Source organism: Tiliqua scincoides, chromosome 1 (genome assembly GCF_035046505.1).
Source record: "Tiliqua scincoides isolate rTilSci1 chromosome 1, rTilSci1.hap2, whole genome shotgun sequence".
Taxonomy (NCBI): Eukaryota; Metazoa; Chordata; class Lepidosauria; order Squamata; family Scincidae; genus Tiliqua; species Tiliqua scincoides.
In genome coordinates this window covers 279,940,889-279,966,582 of record NC_089821.1, presented here as the reverse complement: position 1 = coordinate 279,966,582, position 25,694 = coordinate 279,940,889, and the positions used below count along the sequence as shown (strand labels likewise).

The 25,694-nt window shown below is 44.6% G+C and overlaps 1 protein-coding gene across 1 annotated transcript in view; it reads left to right on the top strand.

Moving 5' to 3' along the window:
- EPHX2 (epoxide hydrolase 2) overlaps positions 1–24,908 on the top strand; it is a 63,839-nt gene extending 38,931 nt beyond the window's left edge. Inside the window, exons 11-19 of the mRNA XM_066611983.1 lie at positions 7,454–7,539; positions 8,693–8,804; positions 14,577–14,651; positions 16,591–16,639; positions 18,063–18,165; positions 18,706–18,775; positions 19,411–19,491; positions 21,056–21,114; positions 23,950–24,908. Of these exons, the coding sequence (XP_066468080.1) occupies positions 7,454–7,539; positions 8,693–8,804; positions 14,577–14,651; positions 16,591–16,639; positions 18,063–18,165; positions 18,706–18,775; positions 19,411–19,491; positions 21,056–21,114; positions 23,950–24,034 (720 nt within the window). The 3' untranslated portion in view covers positions 24,035–24,908. The remainder of the gene's footprint in view (positions 1–7,453; positions 7,540–8,692; positions 8,805–14,576; positions 14,652–16,590; positions 16,640–18,062; positions 18,166–18,705; positions 18,776–19,410; positions 19,492–21,055; positions 21,115–23,949) is intronic.
- The last annotated feature ends 786 nt before the right edge of the window (positions 24,909–25,694 follow it).

The following is a 25,694-nucleotide window of genomic DNA, read 5'->3' as shown; positions in this document are numbered from 1 at the left end:
GTTATTGTTCCTGCTTCAGTATGTGAGTTAACTCAGCGTGGCTAGGCTGCTTGATCTGCTACAGTTGTCTGTGTGACTCATCCCTTTCCTTCACGTGATAATGTTAGCTGATTATCTGTTCAGTCCGTTGGAAGAGAGGACTTTGACCCCTCCTTTCACATTTTTTCCCTTTTATTCTGTCCCTGTGTATCTGCCAAATGAGGGTGACCCTGCATCTGGCAAAATGGACTCTAGTCCATGAAAGTGTCTACTTACTGCTTAGTCTTTAAGGTGCTAGAGATGCTTTGTTGTGTTAACTCCCTAGTGTTCCGGAAGATAGTGGCTTGCTAAGTGGATGATCTGGCGCCATGGTCCCAGGGCCTGTTTTGAGGGCACATGACCCAGCTATCTAAATGAAATTAAGCCATTTTTGCTCAATGTTACATATATGCAACAGGGTTCAAATGTGTGTACCTGTGGGCTGGGCAGAAATGGGTTAAGCAGATCTAGATCTGGTCAATATCTGACTGGATGATCATTTTGGATCCCCATGAACTTTGCCCTGAGTTCCATGACTTGGTCATCTTTTTTTTTCAATCTTTCCAAATGATATCTATTGCTATGTCTGCTACTTCACTGGTGCTACACACTGAGTAGATGTTCCTGAGTGAAAACCCTTCTTTTCGCCAAGTGTTGATTTTTTATAGTAGTCCAGGACTTGTGAATTGAGGGGAACTTGGTTTCCAGAGTGGGGTTGACTCCACTGTTTATCAGTGGACATCATTTCCCAGAGCTTTCCAGTGGCTGCTGGGCTTTTCTCAACACATTGCAGCTCTTGTCTGTTCCTCTGCACCCTCCATATCACTTGCAGGCTTGTATTAATCTATTTGTATTTTGCAACAACAGTTCAGCTCCAGTTACTCCATTTGGTGTATGTCAAGGCATAAATGCTTTTGGGCATGTGCCCAGAAACAGGGTTGTATTTCAACATTGGAGGAGGCCAGTTTGGACTATATTTAAAGTGACCAAAGGTCACTAAACATCCAGTTGTGTGCTTTGTTTATTGCACCCTTTCAGAAGAGTAGATGTTCTCTTATGCTGTTCTTGGATTTTTTTCATTGGTGAATGTACTTCACTTCTCTCTCTGAAAGGAGGCGGGAGTAAATCTTCGCAGCTCCTCTCTGCTTTGAGTTCCTTGGTGGATTTAATTCTCTCAATGCACCATTTGGCAGGGAGAACTCCAGTCTTTCAGTCATGGGGTGCTGCAAAGGTGGAGTCTCCTCTCTGGAAATTCTTGCTGGCTGGATGAATGAGGCTTGCTATCAGCTGGCATTAGTAACCATCAGAAGCGACATACCAACCAAATAGTGTATATTGTTGAAGGAAGCTTTTTAAAAAGAAGCTGCCTTAGCTTCCTAAGAACATTTTAGTGGCAGAACACATAAGCAAAATGCAAGTGGTCCACCAGTTTAGTATCAGGGCACCTTTGCAGCACTGCCCTTGTCTCTGAGCTGCATCAGATTTGCACACTGAGATTTGTGCTGGGTTGTTGGGTTCTCAATATCTCCCAGCATATTCAGGTATCAGTATCTCTGGATTAGTTCCCAAGTCCCAGTTGTCAAGGGGGAAATCTACACATTTGGCAGTGCATACAGACTTTCCAAGCCCTTGTCTGCCTGCAACGCAGTGGCAGTGGGCAGGAAGAGGAAATAACCAGTTTTTCTCTGCAATTCAAAGGGATATCGGTCAAGTCTTCTCTTACAAAGTCTTTATTTGCTAACCATTATTTGTTCCTTTTTTATAACCTCAGTGTTGAGTACTGCAACATTTATTCAATTTTTGCCCTTGTCTGGAAGCAACAACCAGACTACTGTTGGCTGTATGACCCAAATTCCCTAAAATTCCTAACCTCGCCAGTTCAGTATTCTGCATGCAGCTTTCCCTCCATTTAGGGGGAGCTAGAGGTATTTACTGGTGAAGTGTCGAAAAGCAGCCAGGAGAGAGGGACTGAAGTGAGTAAACCTGCCTACCACATCTCCCCTGGAAATACCCTCCTCCCCTTACTGCTCTCTTGCATGTTGGCAGCAAACATATCATTGGGGAATTTGTAAATGTTTGAGTCAAAAGTGATGGTATGAGAGAGGCATGGTATGCTAGCATCTTTATCTATGTACTCTGGGTTTCCTTTTTTACTTTTGAAGATAGTTAACATGCCAGAGACTATTCTGCCTTCTTGCTTAGTAAGAAAGGAATCAGCTTCTCTATACTCTGGCCTAAGAGTGCAGATTGTTTTAATTTGATTGTTATTATCTGATGGGTAAATCAAATATTTTCAAACATGCTTGTTTTTAGATTTCTTGTTGTGCACGGTTTCCAGTGCCTGTTCATCCAAGCATACATATGGTCTCCACCCCTCCAAAATTGCTTATTACAGGTTTGGAATTAATACATTTAAAATCTTCTGTGTGTGAGGCATTGTGTGGTTATGTGAATCACTTCGTATGCTGCTTTGTCTCTTTGGAAAGCATGTCCTGTAGAAAAGTGGTGGTCACAATTGTACTACAAGTGTGTTTGTCCTGCTTTTTGTCAGAGGATGAGGTGGCCCAATGCAACCTTGCAGTGTACAGGCCAGGTGGGGAAATAATTTTGCACCCAAAAATACCTCTGTAGAACCACTGCCACCACCAAGAGAGATTTTGCACACCAAATCTTGGGACACTGTGATGGTTTTTCTCACCCCGCCTCATTTAGGGTAAGCCTCCCAAAACCTGGGCTGCCAGCACAGAAGCCAGCTCCTGTAGTGATCTGGGAAGCTGCTTGGCTAATCCCAAGCACCCACACTTGTCCATGGTAACACTAACCTGGAGAGACCATCAGGGATGGGGGGGGGGGAATCTTGGCTTTGACAGAAAGATGAGGGGAAATTGTAAAAATCAGTTTACTTTAGAATTTAAAAAAGGAAAGGGGTATTGATGGGGAAAAAATAAAGACAAGCACTTGCAAACCAGTAAGAAACAGGTTTCTGTGTTGACAACCAGTCTTGTGGTTAAAGGCACAGTTAAAGTAATAAACCCTCGATTGTTAGCTAGCTATTACCTTGCCTAGGTAAGAACTTGGTTGCAGTTTTTTTAGCATCTTTCCATCAACCTGAGGAATAGGCCAATTCCTGCAATATATAGTCTGACCCTATGAGTGTCAGCAACAACAAGCAGATGGGTACTCTGCCTTAAGTAACCTTAAGGATGCTCCTCTACCTTCTCATTGGTGGTGCCAAGACCACAACTGAGCCTACCCACCTGATCTCCAACCTAGCAGGTATGCATGAGTTCCTGTGGACTGTACTGGCACACACCCAGTCTCAGCAGATGGAGCCAGCTTGGAGCTGATATTCTTGCTGTGTGTAAAACAGCTGAAAAGGACAGGCCGTGTGGTCAGTTTTAATGGTGTTCAGAATGACTTGGCTAAACTCCTTTTATGTTAAACCTGTTTAGAGGCTCCTAGTAGGGAACAAAAAAGGCTCATTACTACAGAGGTGTTCAAGATGGGCACATAACTCCTTCTCCTTTTGTATTCGCAGTAGTTCTGTGAGGTAGATTAGCGAGAGAGAGCCACAGCTCCCTGGCTGGCCTGAGGTTACCCAGAGTGGAAATTTGAACCCTTATCTCCCCTGAGCTTCATCTAGTACAGGGGTGGGCAAACTTTAGGGATCTTGGACCTTTAACAATTGTATAGAAGAGGGAATTTCAGCAGGTGCAGCTTGTCATCTCATAGATGACAAGCTGCATCTGCTGAAATTCTCTCTCCTACCCAACTGTTAAAGTCCAGGATCCCTAAAGTTGAAAGTTTGCCCACCCCAATCTAGTACATCCTCCTGGTTTTCTCTCATAGTGATACATGTTGTGATATGTCAGTTCCCACACAAAAGGAGCTGCCACATAGGAACTCTGTAGTGTGTGAAGTGGCCATTACGGAAGAACACTCACCCTGTTGAATTGGGCAATAGAAAATGTGCCTGCTAAACTTGTGGGGTAAAGAAGAGGCTCCCCCGCATGCACACACCCATTCTCATACCTTTAGTCTTTCAGACTGACTTGCTTTCAGCTGCTTTCCCCAACAAGCCTTTGATCTTCCTTTTTCATTGCTGCTGCAGCAGAAGCCAGAACCATCTCATTTGCAGGAATGCAGTTCAGACAAACTGCTAGGCAGAGAAGACTGTTCAATCACAGAAAATTTGCTACGCCAGACCAAGCTGGGATAGCGGTGGCTGCAGCATAAGCAGGGTTCTGGCACACAGGGAGAGTCTCAGACATCCACAACTGGAGGCTTATGGGAGCTGACAGCACCCTAGTGCTTGATCTCTCTGGGTGGGTGGGTAATGTATTCTCCTGTAAGATTCACTTTAGAATACTTCTTGTTCTTAGAGAGCATGGCACACTTGAGGGATAAGAGTTCCTTCTGTAGCAATGTATCCCTCCCCTCCCCCAGGCCAGTAACACCACAAGTCCATGGTGAGGCTGCAGTTGGAGTGCTGTGTATGATTCTGGTTTCCCCATCTTGAAAAGGTTGTCATAGAGTTGGAAAAAGTGCAAAATAAGCAGGGGTTCAAGGATCTTTAGGAGGAAAAGTGAATGTGTTTGGGAATTTTTGGTTCAGAAAAAAGGATGGGGGGCAGGGACAGCTGGATGGGCATGTCAGAAAGTATGAAAGTATGCATGAGCTTGAAAAAGCGAAGAATGTTCTCCCTTTTGTGCTTCAGGCACTCAGAATCATTCAGTTAATTTGATAGGCTGTGGCTTCAGAACAGGCAAAAGAGCATGGCTTCACATAGTGCATCATTAATTTATGGAATTCCTGGAGGACAAGTCCCTCAGTGGCTGTTAGTCATGATGGCTTTAAGCATGGATGTGGCACACTGGCTTAAGAGAATGAGCTATGATTAGGACTTCCCTCATTGGAATCTTGCCTCCAATATGAACTCATTCAGTGGTCTTGGGTTAGCCGCTCTGTCTCGGTTCCCCAGTTTCAATACAGGGATACTTTGTTTTAAGGGCTGCATCAAGTTCATGCATGCATAGTGATTCGAACTCTGAATGGTACAAATATTAAAGTAGATACTGTACTGCGTCAGTGTTAGGAGGCAGTGCCCCTCTACCGACTAGTACCTGAGAGGCAAAGAGCAGGGGTGTTGCCTTTGTGTCCTGCTTATGTGCATCTCTGTTGAACATGTTTATATGGGCCCACTGGGGAGGGGGCTGTTAAGATAATTTTGAATCCTCATTTGGTCTTCCTGGGTGTTGGTATCCCCCACACAGCTTTATATCAGGTGCACATTTGATAAGGAACCCCTCCACCTCATTATCCAGGTCATTTATAAAAATGGGCCTAAGTGTGTACAAAAATACAAATACACATTTTTTTATAGTACTTTTTCCCAGCAGGTTTTTGGCATCTGATTGAAACTGGGAAAAGTGAGCATCTTCTAGTGGCCACTTAAGCAAATAGCCTGCTCCTTCCAGAGTACTACCCTAGGCATTGGTTTAAGCTTGCCTCTCTTTAAAACTGGTCATGCCACTCAAAAGGACCCAAGCTTTTCCCAAGAACGCAGCCATATTTAGAGCATGAAGAAAACCACAAGTCGAGTAAGCCAAAAGTGGTGTGGACTCCTGCTTTTGTTGCTCTGCCCTTTTGGAAAAGGCAAGGAATGAGATTGGTAGAGGGAGCCATATCTTGTGCACACAGATTGCACTTAAAAGCAGTAACGAACCTTTTAAGCTGAGCAAGGGCCTGACCACTTAGAATTGGAATGTTTAATGTTTCGTTTTTCTCTTTTTGAGATAAATTGGCCGGGTGTTCCCTTGGAATTGGAGTGACTCTGTGCCAGGGTGCAAAGATTTTCTGCTTTGTAGTCTCGACCAAGGAGAGAGTTCCATTTTTTTCAAGAAATTATTCTTAGAATTGGGGCTTTGCATCCAGGGTCAGCACCAGCATGTTGCACAGTGGACGCCTGATAGAATTACCAGACTTGGTGGTGAACTTCGGCAGTTGCTTATCCCATAAAGTAGGACTCAGATTTTTTTTTTACCTTGAAAAAGATCCAGCAGTTTAACTCGCCAGTAACAATAACACCCACTTCTGACTATATATTTTAATATAAAAAGGGGGGTGGAGAATCTATGCTTTTGCTGTGATATGGAGAGGAAGTGGTGGAGTAGGCAAGACATGATGAGATGTGCTTGAAACGGGGTGGGTGGTAAGGGGGGCATAGGCAGCACTGTGTACATTTTTATTTTTAATGTCAAAAAGGAATGAGGAGGACTGAATTTGAAGAAATCCAAATCTACCGCAGAAACTCGCCTATAAGTCGATCTCACAGATAAGATGAGGGCAGGTTTTGAGCCTCCTCCAGGGCTCCTCTGGGTACTTGCGCAATGGGGGGACCAACTGGATGGGAGGCGAGGCTGCCAGGAATCCCACAACCCCACGCAAGACCTGAAGAGGCGCCGCTGCCCCTCCTTCCGCAGAGTCCCTCCCTGACCGAGGCAGGGTGCAGATGGTCCCCTCGCCCCCTCGGTCTGCCTGCGTGACTGCGCAGATAAGACTGGGGGGGGGCGGCGATTCTCCCATCATTTCCGGGCGCAAATTTATCACCTTATAGGAGAGTATCTACAGTAATTAATGGCGATTTGGCCTACCTTATTGTGGGAGGCAGGACTTGTGTTCTTCTGTTGTGTGGGGGGGAGGGAAGAAAACTGATCTGTCTGTTGCCATATTACCATATCAGAGCTGGGGCACAATGCCCTCTATACATGTGAGCGCTGATCCATCTACTGCTGGCACTCTCTCTGTGCAGAGGTAAGCCTGCTGCCGCTGGGAGCAACACTTCTGTCTGGGATCTCAGTGTTTGCCCCCCCCCCAGACACAGGTGTTCATATACAGACCACATCTGTGCTCCCTCCTCCCCACCCCAATTCAAACACAAGGCAAACCTGTCAGGACCTCAGCCAAAGGCTGGTAGCCAGTATTACTGCAGAATGCTTGTGACATTTCAGTTAGTTGGGGGAAAGGGTGAGCAATAGACTGTTGGCCCAACAAGGCTGTTTCCAGGAAGGAGGGTGAAAAAGTTAGTTTGGGACTAAGGCCAAAAAAAGAATTCCAAGAGACCTGTGATCAGCAAGGAATATGGCCTCCAGCTCACAGCTGGTTTTTCAGATGTGCAGGTCTCAAGTGGACCTGGTCACAATGTTCCATGCTTAGTTACCTCATACTTTGCTTTGCATGATGCTGACCTTGAAGAACCTTTGGAACCTTCTGCTGGTGCAAAATGCAGCAGTCAGAGTGTTTTCTTGTCTGGCATGAGATCTCACCTTTGCTATAAAATTCTATCCCATCTTTTTCCCTCGGGCTGCTTACAGCATGGTAAAAACAAGCCAATACGAAAGCATCTTTAACTCCTGTGATGTGTTTACTCCTCCAGGGCATCTCCCAAGCTGTCTTCATTGGCCATGATTGGGGTGGAGCCACTGTATGGAACATGGCTCTTTTCTACCCAGAGCGAGTCAGGTAAGCTGGTTGCTTTTGGGGGGATTAATGCATGATTTCTTTGTAGGATGTACACATTTGAGTTTGTGGTAACTTTGGATTGAATACTCATTTAATTGTTCACTTAAAAGAACTTATCTATAGCAGTTTACAAATACAAAATAACACCAACTTTCAGTAAAACAATAGCAATAAAAGAAGACAATAAATAATAAACCAATAAAAGAGCATCAGCAGCTGAAACAAAGTAGAGCACAAATTGAAGGCTATTTGTCATCTGTTGCTTCCAAAGGCTTTAAAAAGCTTTCTCCTGCCTGAGAAAAGAGAGCAGGCAGGAGGCATCACAAATCTCCCTGAAAAAGGAGCTGCAGAGCATTGGGACTGCTATGGAAAAGGTCTTGCTCTTGGTGGAAACTCACCTGGATTTTCCTTGAGGTGGAATCCAGTGCAGGGCTTCATCTGAAGGTCTCTGCTGTTGGCAGAGTCTGTATGGAAGATGTCTGAGGTACTTGGGATCCAAGCCATTAAGGACTTTAACGGTAAGGATAAGCACCTTGAACTGAACGAGGCATATGCAGTTGTCTCAGAATTGGTGCTGCACATGAATATTTGTACACACCTGTGATGTCTTCTGTCATGGCTGAATTTTTACAGCCACTTGTTCCGGATGTTGCCCAAGTGTGAATGACAGTGGTAGGCTTTCTTATTCTGGCACTGGATGTAGATGATGCATCAGCTGAAATGCATAAAAAGTTGACAGCTACAACCTGGGAGTTCAGGGTCAATGCTGGGTTCAACAGTGGTAGAACAACTGGGCAGTGGCATTCCAGAGGTGGTGCCTGCCTGTTTGTGCACTCTGGGCCAAAGGAAACAAAGGTGAGTGACTGTGATTAAACTCAGTAGGATAAGACAGTTTGGCTCTCCTGGTGTCCCAGTTTGGCTGCTTCCTCTGCAAAATCAAGAGCCCAGCCTTTTTAGATCAGAGCTCCACTTTTAATTTGTTGAAAATGCCTGTCATTCTCCCCCTCTCTTTTCTCTGTCTTTGAATATGCATCATGAGCATATGAAGTTGCCTTGTGTACATTTGCACCATTCCTCCGTCCACCCTGCTTTTAACTATCCTCTGTGACTGACATTTTGTGTTGAAATCCCATACATGTATGCTGTGTTTTAGGGCAGTGGCCAGCCTGAATACACCCTACAGTCCTGCAAAGTCTGGTGTGGATGTAATGGAGAAAATAAGATCCGTTCCTGCCTTTGCTTATCAGCTCTACTTCCAGGAACCAGTGAGTGCAAATTTGTGTTACTGTACCAGAAGCTAGACCTGGAGTTTGGGTTTGGGCTGATGATCTCATATTCTTTTGTGCCTGAAGCTGTGAGGTCTGAGCACACAAGAGTCCTTGGTCCCTCTTTAGCAGAGTTGATGAAAACAGATATGCCACTTGAACCCCCACTTTCACCACCCTACATGTGCCCTTTCCCACCCCCACCAGCGCACACCTTACCATCTTTGTCTGACATTCTGCTCCCATTCCACCACCACTTTTTGTAAAGTGACTCTGGTGGAGAATCCTGGGAGCACTTTCTCCACTTCTAGCATTCTCTTCACTGGCTGAATCAGTGCAGAGCAGGAGCAGGTAAACCCTCCTCTTGTGTCTGAAGAGGATGGGATAACAAGGTGCCAACTTGTCCCCTCTCCCCCAACCTGTCAAGGGGTTCACTCAGCCTTGTGACTGTACTGCCCTTGCTCTTTAGGCTATATCTAGACCTCTTTCCACAAAGCTCCTGGTTAATCCAGGCATTAGGTGTGCAAAAAAGCTATTAGTAACTTCCTACCAGTTGGGGAATACTAATGTTCTGAGCTTTAACTACTGCATTACATATATTCAGCCTGGTTGGAGGTGTATAGGATTTTGTGATTTGGATGTTCAGGAGGAATGCAAATGAACATCAAGCCTCACCTCTATTTGTGGATTATTTCAGCCTTGCAGTGAAACAGTCCTTGCAGGTTTATGTTAGTACTGTGCCATGTGGTCAGGGTTTTGGATAATGCAGAGGTGTGCTAGGCCAGAGAAGCAAATGAAGGTATTCCCCCCCCCCAAAAAAAAAAAAATAAAAAAATCCCTGGAAACTCCTAGCACTAACTGGAACACTAGGTCCTTTTTAAGACAGAGAAGATGATAAAGAAATAAAGGAAAATATAGTCATCCTGGTCCCAGCACAACTGGAGATGAATTTGAGAGGGCAAAACGCATACTCTACCATGTGCTGTGACTCCTCCAACAGTCTCTCCCAGTTTAGCTTTGCATAATTTAACTGTTGTTGGTACACAGTTTGGAGAGAGATGTGGATGTAGGATATGCCACAGAGAATTTTGCCTTTTGAACCTGAATCCCGCCTTGTAGAGCTGCCATAGTGTGTGCTTGCCGAGCAAGGTCCATTTTTTATTTTTGTGGGGAACTGTAACTTCTGTATATCCCAGTGCAGCCTGACCAGCCCTGCTTCTGACTGGGGTGCTTCTGCAAATGCAGTACCAGAAGAAGAGACCTCTCCATTGCATGAAGACCAGATCCTGTGGTTTTATTGCTTGGGCAGCATGCAGCAGTCTCCTCTTCTTTTTTTTCTTCCTCCCTCACATTGAAAGGAAAAGTCTAACTGGAAGTGATTTCCAGGCATTCAAAGTGCATTTCGTTGTCATTCTCCTGCCACACTTGTGGTTTTGATTAAAGGGATGAATTATTGAAGTCACCCTGTTTCTGCTCATAGTATTGCTTTTCTAAGGTTCTTGTAGCAGGCAGATATTATGTGAATTCATTTCCTATTCCCTTCGTGGTGTGTGTTACTCCTTTAGAAGAGTCGTCATTGTTTGCCTTAGGGAAAAAAATACTGCCATTTCTTCTAGAGGAGGCACTGAAGAAAACTGTGTTTAAGACTGGTCTTCACTAGAGATGGGCAAGATGGGCCCAAAGTCTGAGCCGTGGCCTCTGAGACCCTGTCAAATTTTAACAACACTGTGGTTAAACTTTCTTGAGGTTTTTTTGTTGCTGTTTGTGGGAAAATTGTCCTCAAAAGATATGAATGATTCCACACTTCAGTGTTCACACTCTTTTTGAGGGGTGTGTTTGTATATAGAATGCCCTGGCCAATAACAGTAAACATTGAAAGATAAGGTGTAATAAAGGGATAAATGTTCCCTTACCTCAGGGACTGCATTGCAGCTGCATCAGCGCTGAAAAATTGTTTAGGATTGGGCTGCCTGCCTCCCTCTGTCTATTCAAATCCATACATATCCACAGAATAGTTTGTCTCATCCAGCAGATAAATAACTTATTCAGTAGATCCACAGATACAGCAGCATCCTTTGGTCAGTGCTCTGAGTGCCCATTCATAGCAATCCTGTGGACAAACTCTCAGCATATGCCTGGAGAGCAGTGACTTGCCCCAAAGATTCAAAAGTTAGCCAACCTTACTCTTAGGGATGCCAGTGCCACATGATTGAGGGATTGTAGGCTGCCTGAGAACTGCATCATATTGCATGACCATCTTTGAGTCTACCTCTTTAGGTACCTATTACCGTGTCACAGGCAGGGGTGGGAGCAGATTGAATTTTGGCATGGTAAATGCATCCAAAGGCTGCCTCACAGCTAAGATAAATTGGTGGCTCTGCCTTTGGCCAAGAAGAATTTTCAGTTACTCTCCAGGGTTCATCCAACCTATGTATCGCCAAGAATTCCACCTCAGCAATTCAGTTTGCTGGGTTAGAAAGAAATAATGCTGAGGCCAAGCGCTGAATCACAGCTGCACTAGAGTACAGCAGTAATCCAATTTAGTTTTGCAAGTCAGGGCCCCATTATTCACCTCGGGCAGAGAATGGATAGCAAATGGCAGGCCTGATGATCCAGCTGCATTCAGGCAATCGGAAATTACAGCCGACTGGCTCTGTCAATCTAAGAGTGATGAGGAGGTATAAAATCTGCTGTTGGTGCAATCTGATTTTTATTTATTGGTTATCTCCAATGTCACAGATGGGGTATACTTAAAAATATATTGTTAACCAGTTGTTAAAAGCAAGTCATATTGAATTATGCTTAATTTCATCTTGGTTATTTATTTATCGTAAGGCACTCCATGTTGGTAATGAGATTGATGGATAAGGGGAATGCATCGGATATGGTATATTGGAACCTTTGTGAAAGTGTTTAGCACATGACACTATGAGTAACTTCACTGGACCATAGGAAGCTGCCTTATGCTAGATCCTTGGGCCACCTTGGTCAGTCTTGTCAAAGTGTACTAGCTGCAGGTTTCAGGTAGGATTTCTTTTCAGCCCTTTCTTGAGATTGGACCTGAGATCTTCTGCATGCAAAGATGTGCTTTACCACAGTGCATGCAGAAGAGTCCAGGGTCAATCTGTGGCAGAATCTCAATGTCAGGTTGAGAAAGACCTCCATCTGAAAACCTGAGGAGCTGTTGCCTAGAAAATCCTGATCTCGGTGGATCAAAGGTCTGGCTGTATAAGGAAGTTTTGTGGGCCCTTGGCATCCTTGGCCACAGTGTGACTCAGAAATGTCTTCTGGGAATGCCAAAGATTGCCCTGGGATTTGCAGACAGTGGAATCCATGGATGCAGAGACAGTGGATAAGGAGGGACCACTGTGTGTTCCACAACTCTCAAGCCACTCTGTAAACAGTCGGTCCCCCTTGATGCCCTTGGCCTTTCACCTTGAGGTTATGCTCTTTCTGCTGAAGACCCTGAGAAGGAAGCTAAAACCCTGCAACTTTGGGTCAGACACTGACATATGGCAGAGAGGCACCATGTCAGATTTTAGTGGCAGGATTTACTGCAAGTAGCAACTCCCACTCTTGGCTGTATTCAGAATTAAATCACAAAACAGGCAGTGTGTTTGGAAGAGCATTTGTTGCAGTGATTTTTTTTTTAATATTGCAGAATAACTGTGTTAAAATTTATATGACACTTTTTGGCATAATCCCCCAATTATTTTCTCAGTAAAACAAATAAACTGTCTCAAATCAGCAACTTAAGAAAAAGCATCAGTTGCATTAATAGTCAAATACAATCTAATGTATGGGGGTACTATACAAAAGTTAACTCCAAGAGAGGCCCTGTATAAAGAGCCTTTACTATTCCATGAAATGCCAGAAGGGAAGAGGCTAGAGAGGCCTCTTGAGGGAGGGAGTTTCAAAGTCAAAACACCATGACTGAGATTGCCTTTCCATGTGTGACCACCAGCAGGTAATTTTTCACTGGAGTGTAGTATAGCAATGTTCTCAGTACAGAGCATGTGCAGAAAATCTCTCCTCTCACAGATTGAGGCCTTAACCTGTTGAAATTTTCAAAGGCACACTGTTGATTCAAGAAACAAAAAAGGCCTCCTGGGAGGACAAAGAAAAAACGTCTTTTGTGTCGTGTGTATTTTCTTTTCATCTTTGGCAAAATTCACACTGTTTTTCAAAACTGCAATGAAAAGTTGGGACAAACTTGTGGATCTCTCCAGCACCAAAAATGGAAAGTGTCTAATATGAGGACATCACTGGAAAGCACTGTTCCTTGTGACTAATGAGGCTGTCAGAGCTGAGAGTGTGTGACTTCTGGGTTGCTTTATGGAGACATTTGTATCTCCGGAAATGCACATTTTTCATCTTTTGTTTCCTTTTCTCCTTAGTCGCTTAAACAAAACAGAATCAACAGAGCACTTTAATTGCAGGGAGACAAAAATGCCCTTTTATATCTCTGGTGGCAGCTGTACAAAGCCAAACCTAGGAGAGACAGGGCCACTGAGTCTCTTACTGTTCAAACAGTTGCCCAGCCTGCCCTTAGGGGAGGGAGGGGAGGGAGATGATGGTGCAGAATCAGGGCCTGTAGGAACAAAACACAGCCAAGTTTAATAAAATAATAATAAAACTTTATTTTTATCCCGCCCTTCTCCCAAAAAGGGACCCAGGGCGGCTAACAACATATAAAACAAATTAAAACATAATTTCACAGATAAAAACATATTAAAAAACACATTAGCAGAACCCATAAAAACAGTAGTCAGAAGAGTCAGAATAAAAGAGCATAAAACAGCAGTTCTTAGAGGAATCGGGCCTGTAAAAAAGCAACTAAAAGATATATAAAAGATGTTTAAAAGGCCATAACGTCAGAAGGCTTGGTTAAACAACAAGGTCTTCAGGCCTCGCCGAAAGGACTCAAGAGAGGGAGCCATTCTCAAGTCAAGGGGAAGGGAGTTCCACAACGTTGGTGCCACTACTGAGAAGGCCCTATTTCTTGCCGCCGCCCCACGTACCTCCTTAGGCGGCGGCACTTGTAAAAAGGCCTTCTCTGATGACCTGAGAGGACGAGCCGGATTGTATGGGAGTAGGCGATCTCTAAGATAACCTGGCCCAGAGCAGTATAGGGCTTTAAAGGTCAAAACCAGCACCTTGAATTGGGCCCGGAAACGAATGGGCAGCCAATGTAGCCCCCGGAGAAGCGGGCTGACAGAGTCAAACCGCCTAGCTCCAGTGACCACACGGGCCACCGCATTCTGCACTAATTGCAGTTTCCGAACCGTCTTCAGGGGCAGCTTTACTTTAATTAAAGTTTTAATTTATTGATTGATGTAATCCATTTGACTAAGCTTTGAATACACATTTGAAGCTTGGCTCCCAATTAAGGTGGCTTGCAACAAGCAAAGATGGGCTACAGACTGATATTGGAGCCTTGACGAACAAGGGAAGTCAAGAGTGAATGGATATTCACATGAGTCTCAGATGGGACAAAATTCTTTCTGCAAAATTCTCAGATCCGCAAAATGCTGTGCAAAATGGTGGGTGCTATATAGATAATGGGAATTTGGCTGTCCAGACTGAGGAATATGGGGGGGGGGGCACTTAAGCAGCAGTTGGCCCAGGTCCCCTGTGGCAATAGGCCATACATGTACAGAGGGATCATGCAACTATAGATGTGGAACACCTTTCAGCCTCCATCCCAGCCCAATGAAGAGCAGCAACTTCCTGATCAGCTGTTTCTGTTTTGATTCCCCACCCCCACCCCAGGGAGTTGCAGAGGCTGAACTGGAAAAGAACCTGAACCAGACCTTAAAGATGGTTATCCGCTCAACCAGGAAGGAGGTAAGCTGTCTACACGTGTGGCTGTTGCAGGCGAGAGATGGAAGGGGCATGATCACAATTGCTTGCGGGGGGCAGGCCTCCAGATGACATTTTCCACCCCAGATGTTTTAGGAGATGGCTTGTGTAAAGGTGTTATTTATTGGAGGATTTGGGGATGTGGCCCACACAGTGTTCAGCACACTGGATTCCCATAAGATTTGAGAAGACTGCTGTTTCATGAGCAGGTAGCATAGCTTGGAGTGAAGGATTCCCCTTGCAACATTTGGGGCTGTATAGTTCTTTGTTCGAAGCTCAGAGACGCAACAGAAGTAAAAATGGATTGCAGAGTTTAGCTACCTGAGAACCTCCACTTACTCTAAAAAAGAAAGTCTAGCCCTTAAGGCTGTGAGTAAATGTGTCAAAATGGGTGAGGACAATGCCGGATTAAATCTCCACAGCTGGAAGAGAAGCCCTGTAGGGCTAGTGGGAATTGCATCTCCACCATGGGAGTAGTTGGGTATGGTGAATGCCCTACATCTCTGCCTCTTCTTCTGCATTTTTGAACACTTCAACCCCCTAAAAGCTCCTGTACAGGTTCAGGATCAAAAAACTGCTGCAACATTTTTCAGGCAAACTTTTTTCTGTGTGAAACTCCATTACTAGAGAGAGAAAGAGAACATGGGTTTGTGAATTGGGCTTCTTTTCCTGTCTGCAATGCACACTAGATGACACTCCCTTCAGTCAACCTGCCCTCTCCATGTGACACTCTCTTCCCTCTCCCCAACGCTGCAGTTAAATAAATTATTCCAATTGGTTTAATTCGCATAATTCAAGCAGGTGGCAGAAGTTGGCTTTCTTTGGTAAAACGTATGGCTAACCTGACTCACTTCTAACTTGATAATAACTGGAAAACACATCAGAAAGCTAAATGAACATAAGAACAGCCCCACTGGATCAGGCCATTGGCCTATCTAGTCCAGCTTCCTGTATCTCACAGTGGCCCACCAAATGCCCCAGGGAGCACACCAGATAACAAGAGACCTGCATCCTGGTGCCCTCCCTTGCATTGGCATTCTGACATAGCCCATTTCTAAAATCAGGAGGTTGCACATACACATCACGGCTTGTAACCCATAATGGCTTTTTCTTCCAGAAACTTGTCCAATCCTCTTTTAAAGGCATCCAGGCCAGATGCCGTCACCACATCCTACAGCAAGGAGTTCCACAGACTGACCACACACTGAGTAAAGAAATATTTTCTTCTGTCTGTCCTAACCCTCCCAACACTCAATTTGAGTGGATGTCCCCTGGTTCTGGTGTTATGTGAGAGTGTAAAGAGCATCTCTCTATCCACTCTGTCCATCCCCTGCATAATTTTGTATGTCTCAATCATGTCCCCCCTCAGGCATTTTTTTTCTAGGCTGAAGAGGCCCAAACGCCGTAGCCTTTCCTCATAAGGAAGGTGCCCCGGCCCAGTAATCATCTTAGTCGCTCTCTTTTGCACCTTTTCCATTTCCACTATGTCCTTTTTGAGATGTGGCAACCAGAACTGGACACAATACTCCAGGTGTGGCCTTACCATAGATTTGTACAACGGCATTATATTAGCCATTTTTGTTCTCAATACCTTTTCTAATGATCCCAAGCATAGAATTGGCCTTCTCTACTGCCGCCACACATTGGGTCAACACTTTCATCGACCCTTTCATGGACCCTTTCTGGCATTTCATACTTCCTTAGGAGGTTCCACTTACAATGGACCAGCTTCCAAGCTTGCCAGAGCATGTCTTGCCTGGAGAAAACTCACATTTTCCTTTTGCAGCTGGGTACTTGCTTCCCTGTGCACTGCACATATGATGGCTGTCTCTTTGCTGTTCCTACTGCTAAGCAGCACTTGACCTCCCGGTGCTGACTGGTTGCTAGCACTGCAAGGTCACTTGCAAGAATTCTTTTTCTACAGGACAAGATGGAGGGACTCTCACTTGATATGCCCAATGTGCAGAAGCGAGGTAAGGAATTGCACTGTCCATGGAGGAGGGTGAATAGTTGCCATGAAATTCCTCCTCAAGGAGATCCAAAGCAAACTGGGTGGTGCCATCTCCAGAAATAAGCATGAGAGGAATTTTGAGAGATGCCAAATGTACTTGATGAGATGGGCAAAACTTGTGTGTTCTTTTTATACATGTCTAACCCTAAGCCTTGCTGCCTTTCACGAATTCCCCATGCTTGCAGCAGGATGCTTTTGTTTTCTTTGGGAATCATTTGAGGGTGGTGTTGTGATGACATGGAGTTTTTCCTACTCCTATTGAGGGCCAGAACAGACACAATTGTATCTCTTTTAAACTCAGGCCAAACCAAACATGCACTTACTCCATGAGAAAATGCATCTGTATCACATCCATGGGTTTCAGCTTACATGGAACTTGAAACCACATGTTCACCCCAGTCCAGGCTTTCTTCAAGGTGCAAACAGCACCAATCCCTCCTCCTGCTCTGCCAATCATCCCACAGCAGAATTCCTCAGTTTGCAGAAATCCCAGCCACTCTTGCCCAGCAAAAAGGGGTTCAGGCATATATTGTACTGTGATTGCCCTCCCTGTCTTTTACAGAGGATTCTCCCCCCACACACAAACACATTTTTGTGCTTCTGTTCTTCAACCAAGAAGATAGTCTCAAGGTTTCTGTGTGGGGGCGGGGTGGTTGTCCTCTGTGGAGCTTTGTTCCCTGCCTCCCAGGCCTTCCCAGCAAGGGAGAGGAGGCCTAAGGAAGGGTGGAGGGGAGTGCCTCAGGAGCCTCAGCTGGGTGACCAGAGGGAGGGAGTTACAGCACCCTTCTCCTCCTCCCTATCTCTTGAGGGTGGTGTTCACCAGTGGGGTAGCAGGAACTGCTCCACACCTTGCCCTCCTCACCCTCTTTACAGGCTTCCCTTATGAAGCCCTAGCCTCTCCAGGTAAGTCAGGGTGGGAGGGAAGCAGCCGACACTGAGTATCAGGTTTGTCAAAAAGAGAAGGGCTGTTGTTCAGTGGCAGAACACCTGCTCTGACTTTAGAGACTGACAGCCAGTGTAATGCCTCATTTTCCTGCCCAAATATACAGCATTCATTAAAGTCATACAATGACAGGGCTGTAGACCTTCCCAGTATGTTGGACACTTCAGTGCCAAGTGCTACTTTTTCAGCTATTTTGAGTGTCTAAGGATGTAGTTTGATAAACTTGTTTGTCAGACAAGTATCAAAGAGTGATTTTAACATTATTCAGAGAGCTAGTGCACTTTGTGCAAAACACCTCGTTTATGGCATGCAAATGAGTATATGAGATGAGAGGCATTTGTAAGGACACATGCAAAGGTGCCTATTTCTTAGACATTTTCTTTCTTGGAGATGTAGATACCCTTATTTGCAAATCATCACAATTTTCCTCTTTGTGCCATAGGAAGGTTGCTTGTGGAACTTCCTACAGATGTGCTCCCGAGTTCCCTGCTACCAGAGCCTGTGCTTCAATACTACATCCAGCAGTTTCAGAAATCTGGATTCAGGTAACTAGGAGGGGTACAGAGAGTCAGAAGTGCTGGTTGCTTTTCTGCTGGGTAGGTGTCCAAAAGGTTGGTCTGCTGTCATTAGATACACTCAAGGCTTGGTCTGCAAAGCTCTCCCTTCCTAATTACATGATATGATTAGTGAATTCCCTAATTTAGAGATTCACACCTAAACATGACGTGAATTTGTGTCTTTAATGCAAGATGATCTCCTCCTCCTCTTCCAGTGAGTGGCTAAGTGCTATTCTTTAGAGGCTGCATACTGTGAATACCAGTTGCAGGAGCAAAGACCAGGATGGCCATCGCTGCTCTACTGCTTGGGGATATTCAAAACCTCTGTTTGGTCACTGTTAGAAGTAGAATGCCAAACATGTTTGACCTGTGGGGCAGACTTATGAGGGGTGCTCTTGTGATCCAACACTTAAGGTCTACACGGTAGCTTGTATTGTGAGAACTGCCTCCCAGTGCACTGGGAATTGGTGCAAAGGGTTCAGCAGGTGACCCATAATAAATCTACTTCTGTTTCCTTGTATGTTTCAGAGGCCCGCTGAACTGGTACCGAAACATGCAGACAAATTGGGACTGGAATGCCTCTGCAGGGGAGAGAAAGGTAAAGATGGGGAGGAGAACATTCACTGTCCTTAGCCCTTCAGGTGCTGAAGCTTTCCCTTTTGGTCCAGTCTTCTGCTGAGTGCAAAGCTCAAACTCGTCCTGAATCTCTAGCTGGGCAGGTGGAGAAGATCTTTGTCGCAGGTTAGTCAGCCCATAGAAATTTAGCACGCCATGCTTGACGGCCACGCTTGTTCTGTGCAAACCTGCTCTTGACCTTTACATGTCATAGTCTTTGGGATGCAGTTCCTCTTCCCCCCCACATGTGTCTGTTTCGCTTACTGAGGAGCATACTTCATGCATCTGACTGACAGCTCTTGTCCACAAAAGCTTATTCCACAATAACTGTTAGCCTTTAAGGTGCCACAAGGTTTGATTTTTGCAGCTACCATAGCTTCCCCTCTGGGAATTTACTGTGACCTTCCTTCTCTCTTTTCACAACTACTACCTGGTCAGTATTACCCGTGCTTTAATGTCTGTCACAAGAGCTGGTTCCCTTCATAAGAATTAAATGCTGTGTATGAGCTTTCTATATCCTGCACCTCTCTGATGAAATTATTCCTGAGCTGGATAAGACAGTCCTTAGAATCATGACAGCAAACATTCACAGCTTTGCTTGCCTCTCTGAATCCACAGATCCAAATTCCAGCCCTGATGGTCACTGCTGAGAAAGACTCGGTTCTCCATCCAAATATGAGCAAACACATGGAGAAATGGGTGAGTGAACAAGCCTGTTGCCCAGTGTGAGAGAGAGCCCAAAGTTGCCTGGAAATGCATCTGCGCTATAGAACCAAGCCATTCTCTCTATGTCCTCCCTGTAGTAGGAGCACCTTGGAGGAATTCTCACACTCTGGGAGCTCCTTTCACCTATGGAGAAGTTAGAAGCAGATGCAGGTGTTTTAAGCTAGAAGGGAGGCAAATTTTAAGTGGGTCCTATTTGAGAATTTCTAAGTACTTAGCTTAAAAGCAGGACTCCCTGCCATAAGATGAGGCTGGGACCAAAACCTTTCTGAGCTGTAGAAGTGGAAAATTGTCTGAAAGATTTGGTAGAACTTGCCATGGTTATGGAGAGGCATGTTTGAGAGAGTTACCTCTGCTTTCTGCGCAGTCCAGATTACTCTTGGGTGCGAAAAGAGCTCATGGCCTATGCAAATGTAGAGTAGATAGTAAAGCAGACCAGCAGCAGCTCCTAAACTCAATGCACACAGAGAAGTTTCTTATTGAACAATCTCTGCCTGTAAAACCACTCAGTCCACCCTGCCCAGCAGCTCTTCAGGGTCTCTCACACAGAAAGACCTTTCCCAGCCCTGCTCCCTGAGATTCTTTAGACTTGGGACCAAAAACACAAGCTCCTCCCATTGAGTTATGACTTTTCTCCTTGTTTCTCTTAAAGCTAGTTTCCACAATTGCTCTTGCTTTGAAAGTGTTCAAATTGCACAAAGTCCAACATCTCCACCCCACCCCGAGACTGTTCATATATCCTAGGTCTTTGGCTCCTGATCCTCCATCAGACACACAAGCCCCTCCCCCAGATGACTAAATCACCCTGCTTTCCAATTTCATTCTTTAAAGAGTGATCAGAACACTTACCTTCACTTAGAAAAGGCCTGAGCTGCTGTATCATGACCACAGCACATTACGGAAAAACTGGTCTGAGTTCTCAAGTGTTTGCTTCTCCTGTGGCTTTTCCAGGCTATTTTTATAGCTTTGAATGTTGACAGAGTAATTTTGACTGCTTGCTTATGTGCAAACCAGGTGATAGCTTTTCGGTGGCAAACTGTTCAGGGGTCCCCCTGAAGTGGCACTGTGTCCCTGCATGGTGCTCTGGATCCCTTACAATGTTGTAGAGCACTGTCCCCTAAAACTTTTTGGCCATAACCCTAAATGTGTTTTTTCTCTCGGTCTGGTGACCCACAAAGTTGGTACATATTGATAATATTTCTATTTTATTGTCTATGAATATCCTAGGTTCATGGGAAGGAGGTAATATTCAACAAGCCAAACCCAGTCACCAACATCTGGCAGCCTATGCAAAATAATAGTAAAGACCTTCCTATGACCCTAAGGAACATGCATGTGACTGTCCTTTGGGTTGTTACCCCTAGTTTGGGAACCACTGTTGTAGTGGATGCTGGGGCAAAACGCTAGAATAGCATGTAATCCAGTTGCTGTGCCCCTACATCCACATGGAATCCTGGGGTGCACTTGTTGCGTTGTGTAGGGTGGAAAACTGCTTGGGGTAACCTTGGCCCTGAGCCTAATCCTTTTTCTTTCTTTTTAGATTCCGCAGCTGACCCGTGGGCACATTGAAGACTGCGGGCACTTCACTCAGATGGAGAGGTAAGTGGCTTTGATTGCTGGAAAGGAATGCGAGCAGCATACATAAATTTTCCTTGCTTGCCTTTTGAAGTCATTGAAGAAAATGATGTGCTGGTTTGTTGTGGGGGCAAGGAATATGGGGGGTCCCCCTAGCAAACCTATATGAAGAGCAGCACAGTAGTTGGAACAATCGGATAATTTCTCACTTTTAAAACATGTTTAACGTTATTAATAAAGGATCAAAAATAATTACACAATTATCAACATAAAGCATATTAGCAACATCAAGTATCCATTATACAATTCATACCCATCACTTATTTCATCACAAAATTATTCAGCTTTACTTTGACTCTTTGATTCTGTGCTATTGTGTTTGCATGTGGGGGAGGATAGTAGGGCCACGGCTAGGAACCATTTATTTCTTATTGAATGTGAATGTAGGAAGCTGCCTTGGACACAGTGAGGCTCTTGGCCGGATACTTTCTAACTCCTGTGGTTCCAAGTGACTCAGGTGGGGGGTGATATGCATGCATATGAAACCATAGAAGATGCACACTAAACCTGGATCTTTTAGTTCCCTTTCAAAGTTTTCTTTGCTGTAAATCTTTCGGGGCAGGGGAGGGGGAGGGAGAGAAGAGCTGAGTGTCTCATTTGCTTCATAAAATTGCCTACCTCACCACCTTCTGCTTCCTGCTCTATCCTGCTCATCTGTGTTTCTTAAACTGCCATCCCATTCTAATGTCACAGCAGCTGTAAAAAAACCCAAAACGCCCATACAGTGAAATGAGCTGCTATATGGAATGGCCTTTTGATAGCACCTCCACACAAAGGGTGACAAATTCTAGAGGAGAATGAATAATGGGGAGGGGGAACAGGGGGAGGAGGGAAGAAAGCAGTTGGATTCCTAGGATGAATCAAACATGACTGTCTCTTCCTTTCCCTGCCCAGTTTTTACAGAGAGGTATAAAAACTACACAGCAGCAAGTTTCCTGGGATTATGGGCTGTGAAAGGGAGGGATGGGGGCACACAGAGCAGGGAAGGGCAGAGCCATTGCAATCTGTGGGCAGGGTAAGCAAGGCACAAGGTACCATAGCATGTGTTGGTGAGTCTGCTGAGAATTGTCCCCTGTTCAAGGGCAGGGGGTACTGGGAAGCGGGATGGGGCCTCTCAGGTTCTCTTCAGCTCCTTTACGACTGGCCCTGCAATCCCTGTGTTTTTCAGTGCTTGGCTCTGACCAAGGACTGGGTGCACTTCATTAAAATGCTTTGCGGTTCCCTTCTTGAGCCAGAGCTGATGGGTGATGCACAGGCTGAATCCTCATCTAGTGCATCTCTTAGAACACCTGATCAAGACCCACTGCAGATGTCTGTCCTGATCCTGCCTGGCTGCTCAAGTTTGTAACCTCAGGTTACTGATAGAGTTATTGTCTAGAGCTGAGGTTGCACCTGTGGTCAGCATGTTTTTGATCTCAGTCAAATTTGGAAGTTGACTGCAAATGCAGAATTCTGTACAAAAAGGTATTTTGTTTTGAAAAATCCAGGCTTTTTTTCCCCAAAGAAAAAAGCATCAACCTTCAGCTTTTTAGATCCACAGGTGACCTTGTCAAAGGGCTCTGGTGTGGAGAGCGGAGGATATAGAGAACTGTGCATGCAGAATTCCCAGGCTCAGATTTCTGCATCTTCAGTCAAAAAGGGGATCTTAGAGAGCAAGCAGGTGTCAAGAAAGAGCCAAAGATGGACCAGTGGCCCACCTATTTTTTTTTAATTATTATTATTTGGGGGGGAGGGGGGCTTCTGTGATCATAGAGAAATCCCTAAGCCCAATATGACATGCAGGCTAACCTCACTCTTACTTTCCGCTACCTCTCTGCTCTCTAACATCTTTAAAACCCTTTAAATTCAAATCAATAAATTGATAGCTTGTAATGAGGTCAGACCGTGCAAATCACATTTTTTTGCACAAGCAAGTCTAAAAAAGTCTGCCCTGTAAAGGTATAAGCTTCATGTAAATATTTTCTGTGTGTGCTTTTTAATATTCAAACAGTTGTGACAAAATAATTAATAAACCGATTCTCTGTAGCAAGAATTCTACAAAGTGATAATGGTAAGTATGTAGTAAATATTTACATAGTGCTTTAGTATGTTCAAAGGGTTTCAGCAGCCCTGTAAAGGAACCTACTATTATTTATGCCTGTATTGCAGGTAGGTGGACTAAGGCTGAGAGGTAGTGGCTTGTTTCAAGCCACCAAAGAGTTCATGACTAAGACAAGTTTTGAACTGGGGATTTGCAGATTCATAGCCTACACCAGGGGTGTCAAACCTAAGGCCCGGGGGCCAGATGTGGTCCCTGGAAGCTTTTTATCCGGCCCTCAGGTTCTCAGCTGCGGAGCAGTGCTGAGGTGTTACCACTGAAACAGCGGCCCACATGAAAATTGGTCTTTCCCATATCTTGAAATATGATTAAGATTTGTGTATTTTCTCTTCTGTCATATGCAGTTAATGAACTTGTATATGAGGTGCTGATTTCTGGCCATCAGCTGCTTAATAATGTTACTTTCTGCTTAATGACATTACTTCAACCTCAATAGGTGCCCTGAATGCTAACTTCGGCCCTCTGTATGAAACGAGTTTGACACCCCTGGCCTACACTCTCATTTCCCATGATTATACCAGCTCTCTTGTATTGAGTGTGGTTCACAATGCACAATGAGAAAATGAGCGTAGAAGTTTGCACAGGGTGGAATGAATTTGCATGATGTATTCTGGCACAGATGTGGGTTTCCTGGGCATCAGATTCAGATCTTTTGTGTGCAGCAAAATACTTGCCTTGCCAATTGTGCATTTTCCCTGCAGACCGGCTGCTGTGAACAAAATCCTCATCAAATGGCTGGAGGGTGTTTATGAGAATCCTTCACTGCAAAGAATTGCCAAGCTCTGAGGATGACTTCAGTGTTTGATGTGGCCACATTCCTGATTGATTTTGGGGGTGAGCAGAGAGAATTGTCCTGAAAATGCCAAGGGAGCTCCAGGAATATTTTGTGTATTCAGGTCTGTAATGAGCCAAAATCTGATAATTTGAAGCAATTAATTGTTAGCAAGAGAAAAACGACTGAGAAATCACTTTCTAGTCATCAAAAGTGGATTTTGAAAACACGAACATCAATTGAAGTTTTGGTACACCTTGATTCTCCACTGCTTTTGATTCTAATGAAGCTTAGTGCCTTGGAGAAGAAAAAGGAATTTATGAAAACAATCCATGAAAATGTTCAGTGTTTCCAATTCATTTGTACCTTAGCATACTCTCTTGGCCATCGCAAATTTTTGAGGGTTTGATTTGGCTTTGCAGTGATGAACCTCCTGCCCAAGGATATGTTGCAGGATTTGAGTTTTTGTCTTCATTTTTACACTGTTGTTGCAGCTGTCACCCACCTCCCTGCCAGGCTGAGTTGTTGCATCTGCCTTCTTACTTTTTGAGTATTAACTTCTCGAGTTTAATTCTTTAATTGGCAATCAAGGCTAAGGCTCACGCACACACATGATGCTGCGGTGGCGTAGCTGGAGGGGGAGTGGAGCACTCAGCCTGGCAGGGAGGTGGGCGAGCGGCCCCTCCCTTTGGAGCCATTCCCGGTGGGGGGGGCAAAATCGAGTATGGCTCCATTTGCTGTGATTCTGCTAGAGCACGGTGTAGAAGTGGAGACACAATTCAACCACACAGCAGTGTCAGCTTTCATTTCTAACTTTTTGATTTAAAGTGCAAGCTTTTAATCCATCATGTAGGTCTACAGTTTGATGGGCCTTTTTGAGTAGGGCTCAAAAAGTAGGCCTAAAACATGTAATTAATCAGTTAGGTTAATCAGGCAGCAGATTTTTCAAAAATACGCATGTATACCAATGCTCTTATAAAAACTGGAGAAAGCAAGCTCCATCTTGAAAGGCATTTCACTGTCCTCTCAAGTGGGAATGGCTTGTCTAAGGGGATGGCCACTGATTTGTGTGTGCATTACTTAAGATCAAAAGGATTCTTCAGAATTATTTTTAAATCATGTGCAATTAATTAATCATACAAACTGTAGTTGATAAATTGACTACTATTTATTTACTTGGACTCTAGCCTTGTTGCAAAGATGCACTTGAAACTGTGAGCAGTACATAATCTCAGAAACCACAGAAGTGTTGGAAGATTATTTTCAGGGGTTATATGTGGAGGATTTGCATCCTGCAACCTTCCTTTGCCTTCCCATTACTGACAAAATCAGAATAAATTAGGCCGTGCAGTAGGCATTCTGCAGATGTCTTCAGTTTGCATGAACTGGCAGTCTCAGGATTAAACATTTCTGGATGCCAACCTTGGATTCTGAGTTTGGGTTCAGGATTTTAATACACATTTCTGCTTTAAGAGGAAAAATCAGGGGTTGAACTCGCGGCCTTTCCTTTGTACTTCTAGAATAGTCTTGCCATTGCTCCAGCTGCCTGGTGGTTTCTGTGCTTGAGAGGTAAATTCCTAGGTGTTGGGGACTTTCCTTAGAGGCGGGGCCTACTTCCTTGCTGCTGCTTATAAAACATCAATAACTTGAATAAAGGTTTTTAAATGGCATTCT